The following is a 10,138-nucleotide window of genomic DNA, read 5'->3' on the forward strand; positions in this document are numbered from 1 at the left end:
GCCCTCGGCCGGGCCCGCCGCACCCCCGCCCCGCCCCGCTCACCGAGCTGCACCAGCGCGTAGAGGAGGCCGGCGATCGACACCAGGAAGTAGGCGAGAAACACGTTCTTCAGCTTCAGCTTCATGGCCGTGCCGCCGCCGGCGCCCGGGCAGGCGGGGTCCGGGGGGCACGAGGGGTCCCCGCCCCCCACCCGCCAGACTGCAAACTCCGCCCCTGCAGCGGCCCCGCCCCGCGTCCCGCCTTCCTCACGCTCCTCTCCACCGGCTCCCGGGAGCTGGGGCCGACGGCGCGCGCCCGTGCCCACTTCCGGTCAGTCTGCACACCGCCCCCCGGGTTAATTTCCGGTCCCACCGCCTAGTTCTGGGAACCACGGGAGTGGGTGACGTCATATCCGGCGTGTAGAGCTCGCGTGGCGGGCGGTCAGAAACCTGGTGGGAGCGACTTTGAAACCTTTCCCCTGAGCGCCAGTTCCTGTGCCCAGATTTCCTCATTTTCATTCATTTATCTGTCAGTCACAGCACCCAGTAACAGTTCAACAAATACTTGAATGAATGAAATCTGGGACTTCTCATGTCCCAGGCCTGTGATCTGGGTGTCTTGTCACGCATTCCTCACTATTGAATCTTGAGATAGGTGGTATTGTCCCCACTTTACAGACAAGTAACCAAGGTTGGCAAAAACTGTGAAATTGCCATTATGGAGTTTTCTATCCCTTCTAGATCTGTACTGTTTCCTCTGACCATTTCTTAAACAGATGGCAATAGGTGAGGGTAGGGGGAGTCGAGAGTGGGGTGCCAAGGCAGTGGGCCACCTCCCAGGAAAGTGGAAATATTTCTTGATGGTTACGCGTCTGACTTTGGCTCAAGTCATGATCTCCCAGTTGGTGGTTTGAGCCCTGCGATGGGCTCTGCGCTGACAGCATGGAGCCTGCTTGTGATTCTCTCTCCCTCTTTCTGCCCCTGTCCCACTTGCTCTCTCTCAAAATAAATAAAAACATATTTCTTGAGCTGAGAATTCCAAGAACACATCCCCTAACCACTCATACGCACAAGCCTTCCTGAGGAGTCCTTTTCCCTAAAAAAAACAAAAACAAAAAACAAACCCCTTTAGTTTCTTGTAAAATAGTCTCTAAGACTGGTGGTCAGTCTACAAAATGGAGAGAACCATTTCCCATCACTGAAATAATGAGAATTTGTGAGAACATGGGACAAAATAGCTGTTTCTACTCAAGAGGGACCCCATCAGCTCTGGTCACCACTATTTTATTATTTACTATTTATTTTTGAGAAAGAGAGTGCAAGCAAGGGAGAGACAGAAAGAGGAAGAATTTCAAGCAGGCTCCGCAGTGCCAGTGTAGAGCCCCACCCAGGGCTCAAACACATGAACCACGAGATCATGACCTGAGCCAAAATGGAGTCAGACGCTCAACCAACTGAGCCACCCAGGCGCCCCTGAAATATTTCTAATGTTTATCTTTGAGCAAGAGTGTATAAGCGGTGGAGGGGCAGAGAGAGGGAGACACAGACTATGAAGCAGGCTCCAGTCTGAGCTGTCAGCACAAGGGCCGATGCGGGGCTCAAACCCATGAACCAGGAGACCATGACCTGAGCGGAAGTCGGATGCTTAACTGACTGAGCCATTCAGGTGCCCCTCTGGTCATCACTATTAAGTAGGCCTACTAAAATCAGATGACCTTGGTGGACTCCTCTATGAAACTACCTGCATCTAGCAAGTTGAAGACCACTTGCACTTGCTCATTTTGCTGAACTGATGAGGCTTATGCTGAAGCTAGATGAACATCTCAGGCCCTCAGGCTTCTAAGGGTCTGTGGTTCAGGCCAGAACTAGAATCCAGACAACAACAACTACTTATGGTTTATCTCTTTATTGTTTCTCCTTTTATCAAAACCTGTCACAGCTAGGGGCCAAGAGGAAGTAAAAAAAATTGCCACAAATATTACCCCTTGTCCCCAGTTAGTCCTGCCCCACCCCCCACCCAGGGCTTCGGGCCAACCCTGGGCACACATGATCATCTCCCCCCACCCTCAGCCTTCTCGCAACAATAAATACAGGTGACCGTGATTCGATGAAACCACAACTGATTTCTCCATCTTGAAATGCCCCTGAAGGGGACAAAAAGGAGGCAAAAGAAGTTTAATGCCCACCCCCTCTTGAGGAAGAGTGGAAACTTCTTTCCCCCAAGGGACAGGGGAGATAGAACTGCCCCTGTCAGAACTGCAGCAGCTCTAGAAGCAATCGGGAAGAGGAAAGGTTGGGGTGACAGGGAAGAGGATGTTCTCCAGCAACTTCACGTCTTTGATCCATTCATCCCTTATCAGGTAAGGGGTGGTCCCAGTGTATCAGGGGGCATAAAACGGGGAGCGCTGACAGAGAAGAATCAGGAGGAAGAAATAAAAGGAGGGAGAGCAGTTTGGTGGGGAGAGTGGGGAAGGAGAAAAGGAGCCCTAAAACTCACTGCCCTCATCTTCTTCCAAGAAATGGCATCAACACACAAGAGGTATGAATGAAGAGGGTCTGGAGGAGAGTCAGGGCCCCCCAAAAAAAGGAAGAGAGAAAGCAAGGGCCTCATGGTCCCCAGGTCTTCACAGGTGAATGTGCTCCAGTTAGAGCAACAGAGTGTTGGGGAAATGGAGGGAGACGGTGGCAGCGGGGTGGGAGAGGTCAGGAGATCACAAGAGGAAGTCAGAGCCCAGGGACAGCTTCTCATCCTGCCCAGATGTTGGCAGAATCTGGGTCTTCCGATAAGAAAGCCGAAGTGTGGGGAGGGTCACACTCCAAGGCAGAAAAAAGAGGAACTCTCATTACCGCCGCACCCACCGCCCTCCCCCCTGCCCAGCATCCCTTGGGTTATCGCAGATGAATGCTCCAGTCAGATGCCACGTTGACTCCAGGCTTGCGCAGGGTCAGCACAGAGGTCTCAGGGTCATGCTGGAAGGAAAGGCGGCTTTCGGGAGATCCTGGTGGGAAAAAAAGAAAGAGTTCCACGGCTACAGCAACGGCTTATGGCACAGCACCTACTTTCCTATCGGCAAGGTGTCCCCACCCCAGGGGCCAGCCCTGCCCCTCACCTTTTGCCTGGAGTACCACGGCCGCTGGCTTTCCGGCCCCTATTATCACCACCCGCTCAATCCAGATGGGCGTCTCAAAGTGGCCTGTGGGGTCCGCTGAGCTAGAGGGAGCAAAAGCAGGCGCCCGTCAGAGAGAAAGATGTCAGAGCAGAAAGGAGGAGGAGACCCCGAACAAGGTCATAGCGAGAGGGGAGCACAGTGAGCGGTGAGCACCCCCAAGGCTACCAAGGAGGAAGGGGCACTTCGTTACCTGGAGACCAGGGTGTTGCCAGAGAATGAGAACCGCCGCAGCAGGAACTCATGGCGAGTCTGATAGTTGAACGTGTGCCCATCATCTAGAAACAGCTCTCCTTGGGCGGTACCCTGAGCAGGAGGTGGGATGGGTGAGAGCCTGGGCCCAAGACAGAGTGAGGGGCGCTCCCCGGGGGACTGAAGCCTGGGGAGGGAGCAGAGGCCTGAGGGGGCGCCCTGCCCACGTGCTCACCTGGGGACTGAGAGCAACGAAAAGAGTGATGGGGTCCTCCTTCATGCAGTCGGAAGCGCGCCGCACCCGCATCCATCGGGGGATAATGGTCCCTCCACGCTGGAACACGGGGATCTAGGGCGAGAGCAGTGCTGGGACAAAGTCGCCCCACTGTCGATCCTGAGCCCTGCAGCGTCTCTTGCTCTTCCCCATCTGTGCCCACTTAGGTCCTGGACCCCGAAGCACACACTCTCTGCTTCTGGAAACTTGCAGGCAGATGGAGCTGGCAGCTGGGCCGGGCATACTCACACTGCTTAGGGTGACAGGCAGATACAGGGTCTGGGGGCCATAGTGCTTCTGGTAGCTCTGAATGTCGTACCACACCTGTGGATGGCAGGAGATAACTCGCTCACTCACTGCACAGGCCCCCAATCTATTTACCCTCTTTGGCCTCTACCACCTTTCCCCACCACACTCTTTCTTCCTTAACTCACCTCCCCTTGGCCAGGCAGATAGACCTGCACGCCATGAGCCCCGGAGTCTGATACAGGGTGAACCAGTAACGCATCCCCTAAGACACACCGGAATCAACTGTGAACTTGGGGGGTTGGTTCCCAGACAGGGAGCACCAGAATGCCTGCCCAGCCTCACTCGCTCCTCCCTTCCCAGGGCAGCCACAGACCAACCCCCCCCCCTCCTCCCACAAGTGCTCACCACTCAGCCCTATCCCAACCCACCATCACCTGCCCTCCCTGTTTCTCACCAAGCAGGAACTGGTCATCTATACTGAAGGTGGTCACATCCTGAGGATAATGCACCCACAGGGGCCTAGGGAGGAAGCAAGACAAGAAAGGAAGACACCTGCTGTCTTGGCCGATGTCAGAGATGCTACCCCAGGAACTGGAGGGAAGAGAGCACAACCCAAGAGCCTGCGACCAGACGGCCCAGCCGAGCTGACGGCCTCAGCCATGCACCCTACCCTTGGGCCAGTCGATGAACTTGCTAACCCATCTCCTTGCCTCCTCCTCCCCCGTCCTGTCTTGAAACATTCTACACGCAACTCTCCAAGGGACCATTTTGTTGTCCTGGATCCGGTGAATTTTCCTCTCCCATGTCATCTTCTACCTGTCCCTCCGGCTCCTTACCCTGAGACACACTGGGCTTTCTACTGCTGGAACACAACAAACTCATTGGCGCTTTATAATTTTTGCACTTGCAGCCTCCTCTGCGGGAACTTTCTTCCTCTAGGTCACAGGAGTCCATCTTCTTCACTAGTCAGGCCACCTCTCACATGCCCTTCTTCTTAAGAAGGCCATTTTTAGAACCTATTTCTATGACCCTGTTTTATTTTTTCAAAGGGCTTATCGCTGTTAGCGATTTTCTTATTTGTATATTTGCATACGTCTGTCTTGCTCCCAAGGACAGAAGGACTCTTGTCTGCCTTGTTTCAGGCTCTGGGGATAGTGACAAACAACGCCTGGCAGTAAGGTTTACTTTTTCCAGGTTTACGCCTGGCTCTTTCCCCTTAGTCTCTTCTTACTCTTGAAGAGAGTTTTCCCTTGAAACGAGAATTTCCCTCTTTTATAAGCTCTTGGTGAGTGACAAGAGAGGCCCAGAGATGGAGCCCGGTCCCCACTGTCCCTCAGTCACCTCAGCCCACTCCACACAGACCCAACTGAATGCCTTACCTCATGACAGGAATGCCTTCACGATGGGCCTGATAGAAGAGAGTGTACCAGAAGGGCAGCAGGGAATACCGCTGGCCCAAGGCGTCTCGGACGATGTCATGGTACTGAGGAGGTAAGAGCCAGGGCTCTCGCCGCCCAGTGTCCAAGTGAGCGTGTGCCCGGAAGAACGGCTGGTAGGCACCCATCTGGTACCAGCGCACAAGAAGCTCTGGCTCTGGATTTTTGAAGAAACCGCCCACATCCGCTAAGAAAGGAGAGGGAGGAAGCAGGTTGGATAAGGGGGTGCAGGAGGCCTGCTGCCTAGGGAGCTGCCCCGGGCCCCACCCTGGACCCTCAGCTCGCTCTGTTCACGCCAGGGTCCCGTGCCCTCTACTTGCTCCTCTCCCACCAAACCAAGACCCCCCAGTTCCTCCCCCTCTCACCTCCACAGAAGGAAAGTCCCACCAGCCCCAAGCTGAGACACATAGGGATAGAGATCTTCAAATGATCCCATTCAGCAGTGTTGTCCCCTGTCCACACGGCTCCTAAGGAAGACAAGGGGCATGGAGCTCGCAGACAGTGAAGGAGCTCCGCGGTCCACACAGCTGCCGCATCCGCTGTAGGGCTCCCAGGGTCCTGCTGAGGACGGCTCGGCAGACTTCACAACAGCACCTGAAAGGGGACGGGACCCCCCCCACTCCCTTCGAGTGCCAGGGACGGCGGGGCAGGGGTGCAGTGCGCTGCTCTCAGAGGACAGCTGCGTGGATGGACCGCTCGAAGAAGGTGGCCTCGGTGTGTCACTCTACCGACCTGGCCTTCACACCCCCTGCCACAGCTCTGTTCTCCAAATCTTACCGAAACGCTGGGAGCCGGCAAAGAAAGCCCTGCTCAGGACGAAGGGGCGCTCTAGGCCCCCGGAGCGCAGCACCAGCCCCTCCGCAGTCGCCATGTGCTGGGTGGAGACAGGAGAGGACGGGTGGTGAGGAGCCAAAAGCCTGCTGTCATCTGGTGCGAGTTCCCCGGCCCTCGGGCCCTCCTCACTCCGCCACTTACCACATAGAAGCCATAGATGTTATGCACGTCTCGGTGCTCCCAGCCCCCATAATGTTGGGCATCCTTGAGCATGGTAACCTCAGGACCATTGAACACAGATGGTTCGTTCATATCATTCCAGACATAGAGGTTGGCGGCTGAGCCCTAAGTACACAAGGCAGAAAATGGGGACAGAAGGACAAAGGAGAGAAAGATGACGAAGTGGGAGAGAACCCCTAGGAATGCAAAAAGGAGCACTTCTCAGGGTCCTCCCAGGATCAACAAACCTCGGGATAAATACAGGCAGCCAACCACGGCAGGGCTGGCCAGCGGAGAAGGACAAGACCCCGGGAGGCAGGGTGGGAAAGACAGACGTGGGGCGGGGAGGGGCGGCCGTACCTCATAATTGTCAAAGCTGAACATGTTAGCCCACCAGGCCCTCATCGTGGGATTGGTGAAGTCAGGGTAACCGGCCGCGCCTATGACAAGTTAAGGGTGGCTGTGACCCTCCAAGGGGCAAAATGGCTACCACCCTCCCTCCCTGGTTTTGTGACAGCCTCTCCCTCAACTCCGGGCCCGCCTACCTGGCCAGCACCAGCCCTCGTAGTCGGAGCCATCCCGGGTTTTCACATACAGACCCTGGTTCTGCAGCTCTTCGTGTACACGGTAGCCGGAGTCCACCTTGATATGGGGGTCCACGATGGTCACCAGCTGCGGGCAAGGAACACGGGCGCTCAGAGCTCTCCAGCGCTGCTGTGCCTGAGAAGACTGAGCAATGGCCGCAGTCCTCTTACCTTCCGCCTCTTGGAGGCCAAGTGCTGGAGCATGGTAAGGGGCTGGGGGAAACGGCTGGGATCCCAGGTGAAGTACCGCTTGCCGTCAGCATGCTCGATGTCCAGCCAGATGACATCACAGGGCAGGTTGTGATCGTCAAAGCCCTGATCGACTTCCAGCACGTCGGCCTCGTCCCGGTAGTTCCAGCGGCTCTGGTGGTAGCCGAGGGAGAAGAGCGGGGGCAATGCCTGGGTCCCTGCAGGCACGGGGGTCACAGTGGGGTCAGGCCCAACCCGGGGCCAACGGGAACACCCAGAAATCGAGGGAAGTTTGTCAGCTAGACAGAGAGCGAACGGCACAGGGCTAGGAAGGAGACTGAGGCACAGGGCTTTTGAAAATGCAGTCGCCCCTTTCAAGAAGATGAGGCCCAGCGAAGGAGGCTGCTGGCTGGCAGAGAGGGGACGCGCGTACCTGTGAGGCTAGCGTACTGCCGGAACACATCGGACACGGAGGGCCCGAGCAGCAGGAAGACATCGATGATGCCACTCTCCGACATCCAGCGGACGTCTGTCTGCGGCGTCTCCCCAGAGCCCTGTAGGTAGTCTAGCATCTTCCCAAACAGGGTCTACAGATGGAACCACAGACACAGGTCTAACAGCCGCCCTCTTCCTCCCTGGCCCGGTGACAAAGCCAATGTTCTCCTCACGCAGCCGGCCCATAACGAGTCACTCTGGGCTGAGATGAAGGGTCCCGGACCACACCGTCTAAAGCAGCACTGTCCCCATGCCCAGCATGTGACCACTGCATTTGTTTCCCAGCACTTACCACCACCAAACTCCCCCGGCCTTGTCACATGTCTAACGTCTGTCTTCCACCCTGATGGCGAGGACCTTTCCTACCTCAATGAGCAACACATCCCCAGCACCGAGAGAAGTGTCTAGTACGTGATGTGGAGTCAATAACAAATGTACCAACAGTAAGTGCAGAAAGGGCAGTCCCTTCCCCATTAGTGTGTGTTTTCTGGAAATTTCTGGGGAACTCACAGGCTGCTCCCAAGGCCAAGGGCCCCTTCTCCGCTGCAGTCCCTAAACAGGTACCCCTGTGGGCCTCCCGCCAGCCTCTTCAAAGCAAATGCTCTAGCACACTCGGCTGTCTCAGGCCTGAAGACGCACTTCCTCATTGCTCCCCGCCTGCGCGCTCACCTTCCCTGCGGTGTTAGAAGAGATGTCAACCCAGGTCTCCGCGGCGTTGAGCCAGAAGATGCCCAAGTCTCGATGAGGGCTGTGTGCCAGGAGCACAGGCACAGACCCATACAGGGCCATGGGGTTGTAGAGCTCGTACTGGAATACATCCAAATTGTAGAGGCGATATGGCTCCCCACCCCTGCGGGCAGACAGACAGACTGGCCTTAGGCTGTGGCGCCCACCACCTCCACCCCAGACACAGGTGAGTGACAAGAACCGGCCCCCCTACCCTTACTTGAAGAATTTTCCGATCACCAAAGGAGATCTGGCCACAGGAAGTGATTCATGCTTGTCTGGAGCATCCAAACTGCATGGACACCACCCCACAGCCTCAACTTCCAACCTCTCTCCCCCCTCCCCTCCATATCCTGAGGTCACATGGGACTCACTCAGTGACCTTCAGCCTCAGGTTTTCGGCATGCTCAGGGATCCCATACACATGCTCCATGCCTGGCAGAGAGAAGTCCAAACCCACAGACGTGGGGCCTGGAAGGAAAGCAAAAAAGGGGCTCCAGAGCTCCCGTTTGACAAGGAGTCCCTGTGTCGCTGCCCAAGGCTCTAGCAGTCCCTCACCATATGGCTTGCTGTCGGAGTGGGTTTTGAATGTCTCCTCCCAGGCTCCTGGCTCATCTTTCTCTGCTTTCCCCTGGGTCTCCTCTGGCTGTGAGGAGGAAAGCAGACCACCTCCAATCACACACTAGTGCTCTCTTCCCCCACCCTTTTCTAAATTCCGTCTCCGAGGAGGAGACTGAGCTCAAGTTTCCTGTGGGCCTTTCCCCTCCGGCCTCCCTCCCGGCCAGACCTGCCTGGTGCTCCACCCACCTGGCCCACCACTTGCCTTGTCACCGTCCCCAGGCGTCTCCTCAGGCTGGGCCCCACCGCCCTCAGCTGGGTCTTTTGATCCTTGCCTGGAAGGTAGGAGAGCTGTCTGCTCCAATCCAGAGGGGGCAGGGACGAGGGGCTAGTGGAAGGAGGGGTAAGGGAATAGAGAGCCAAGGGTCCAAAGGAACGAAGGCATTGGAGGAAGGGACTAAACGTTAAAGCTTGGTGAGGGACCCCAGCGAGCAGGTAAATGTGCAATGGACGGGGAGAGAAACGAGAAACGGAAATGAGTAAATGCCACCAGGAGGGGCCCTCCACACACAGGACCAAATGCCCAGCCTCTGCCCGCTTCCAGAAGAGGCAGGCAGGATGGCTCTAGTGCCTGCCCTGGGAATGCCAGCACTGGCGATGCTGCCTCTGAGACTCTGGCCCCAACTACTGTCGCTGGGCCTCAGCCTCTTGGCCTGACACCAGAGTTTTACAAAGGCAAGTGGGTCATACCATGGTCAAGCCTCTACGGACATATGCAGGGACTCAAACAAGAGGCTCTGCCAAAGAATGCTCTCAAGGACAGCTGGCAGCAGCTCTACCTAGAGCCTCAGTGCGCCCCAGCCGAGAGTCCGAAACCCCAGCAACAGACGGCATCTCTCCACCCCTTGGCAAAGCAGGAAGCTCCCTACATTCCTGAAGGACTTCCAGCATTTCACCTTCCTTCTCCCAGGGGGCTCCCAGCCAGGGGAACAGGGACCAGGGACCAGATACCCACACATCAGGGGAAAGAAGGGTGAGGGCAGGAAGGGCAGGGGAAGATCTGGGGCACCTTTCCCCGGGGGGCCAGAGTGAAGGGCGGGTAAGGGCAGAGGAACAGATACAGTACCAGTGGCCATGGATTTACCTAGAGAAAAGGCTCTTGATCTTATCCCAAATGCTACCGAGCGTGACACTAACTTTATCCGAGAAACTGGGGCAGGAGGAGATGGGTAGGGAAGGGGAAAAGGAGGCACAAAACCAACACAAAAACAGAAACATAAAAGTGAGTTTCAGCCG

The 10,138-nt window shown here is 56.3% G+C and overlaps 2 protein-coding genes across 3 annotated transcripts in view; both read right to left on the minus strand.

Annotated features, from left to right (window-relative positions):
• The window catches only part of B3GAT3 (beta-1,3-glucuronyltransferase 3), a 4,230-nt gene extending 3,920 nt beyond the window's left edge, over positions 1 to 310 (minus strand). Inside the window, exon 1 of the mRNA XM_077759642.1 lies at positions 44 to 310. Within this exon, the coding sequence (XP_077615768.1) occupies positions 44 to 125 (82 nt within the window). The 5' untranslated portion in view covers positions 126 to 310. The remainder of the gene's footprint in view (positions 1 to 43) is intronic.
• A 1,559-nt stretch (positions 311 to 1,869) lies between these two features.
• Positions 1,870 to 10,138, minus strand: part of GANAB (glucosidase II alpha subunit) — a 16,071-nt gene continuing 7,802 nt past the window's right edge. The window contains exons 6-25 of one of the 2 annotated variants that reach the window (XM_077759643.1): positions 9,987 to 10,052; positions 9,108 to 9,177; positions 8,843 to 8,930; positions 8,659 to 8,755; positions 8,228 to 8,408; positions 7,497 to 7,650; positions 7,046 to 7,281; positions 6,836 to 6,962; positions 6,651 to 6,730; positions 6,273 to 6,416; positions 6,075 to 6,171; positions 5,663 to 5,764; positions 5,241 to 5,484; positions 4,316 to 4,380; positions 4,047 to 4,123; positions 3,862 to 3,936; positions 3,574 to 3,687; positions 3,340 to 3,452; positions 3,090 to 3,190; positions 1,870 to 2,978 (exon numbers count right to left, since the gene is read on the minus strand). In XM_077759643.1, coding sequence (XP_077615769.1) covers positions 2,869 to 2,978; positions 3,090 to 3,190; positions 3,340 to 3,452; positions 3,574 to 3,687; positions 3,862 to 3,936; positions 4,047 to 4,123; positions 4,316 to 4,380; positions 5,241 to 5,484; positions 5,663 to 5,764; positions 6,075 to 6,171; positions 6,273 to 6,416; positions 6,651 to 6,730; positions 6,836 to 6,962; positions 7,046 to 7,281; positions 7,497 to 7,650; positions 8,228 to 8,408; positions 8,659 to 8,755; positions 8,843 to 8,930; positions 9,108 to 9,177; positions 9,987 to 10,052 — 2,341 coding nt within the window. In that variant the 3' untranslated portion in view covers positions 1,870 to 2,868. The remainder of the gene's footprint in view (positions 2,979 to 3,089; positions 3,191 to 3,339; positions 3,453 to 3,573; positions 3,688 to 3,861; positions 3,937 to 4,046; positions 4,124 to 4,315; positions 4,381 to 5,240; positions 5,485 to 5,662; positions 5,765 to 6,074; positions 6,172 to 6,272; positions 6,417 to 6,650; positions 6,731 to 6,835; positions 6,963 to 7,045; positions 7,282 to 7,496; positions 7,651 to 8,227; positions 8,409 to 8,658; positions 8,756 to 8,842; positions 8,931 to 9,107; positions 9,178 to 9,986; positions 10,053 to 10,138) is intronic. The other variant, XM_077759644.1, reaches the window with a different exon arrangement.

Source organism: Crocuta crocuta, unplaced genomic scaffold (genome assembly GCF_008692635.1).
Source record: "Crocuta crocuta isolate KB4526 unplaced genomic scaffold, BGI_CrCroc_1.0 scaffold53, whole genome shotgun sequence".
NCBI lineage: Eukaryota > Metazoa > Chordata > Mammalia > Carnivora > Hyaenidae > Crocuta > Crocuta crocuta.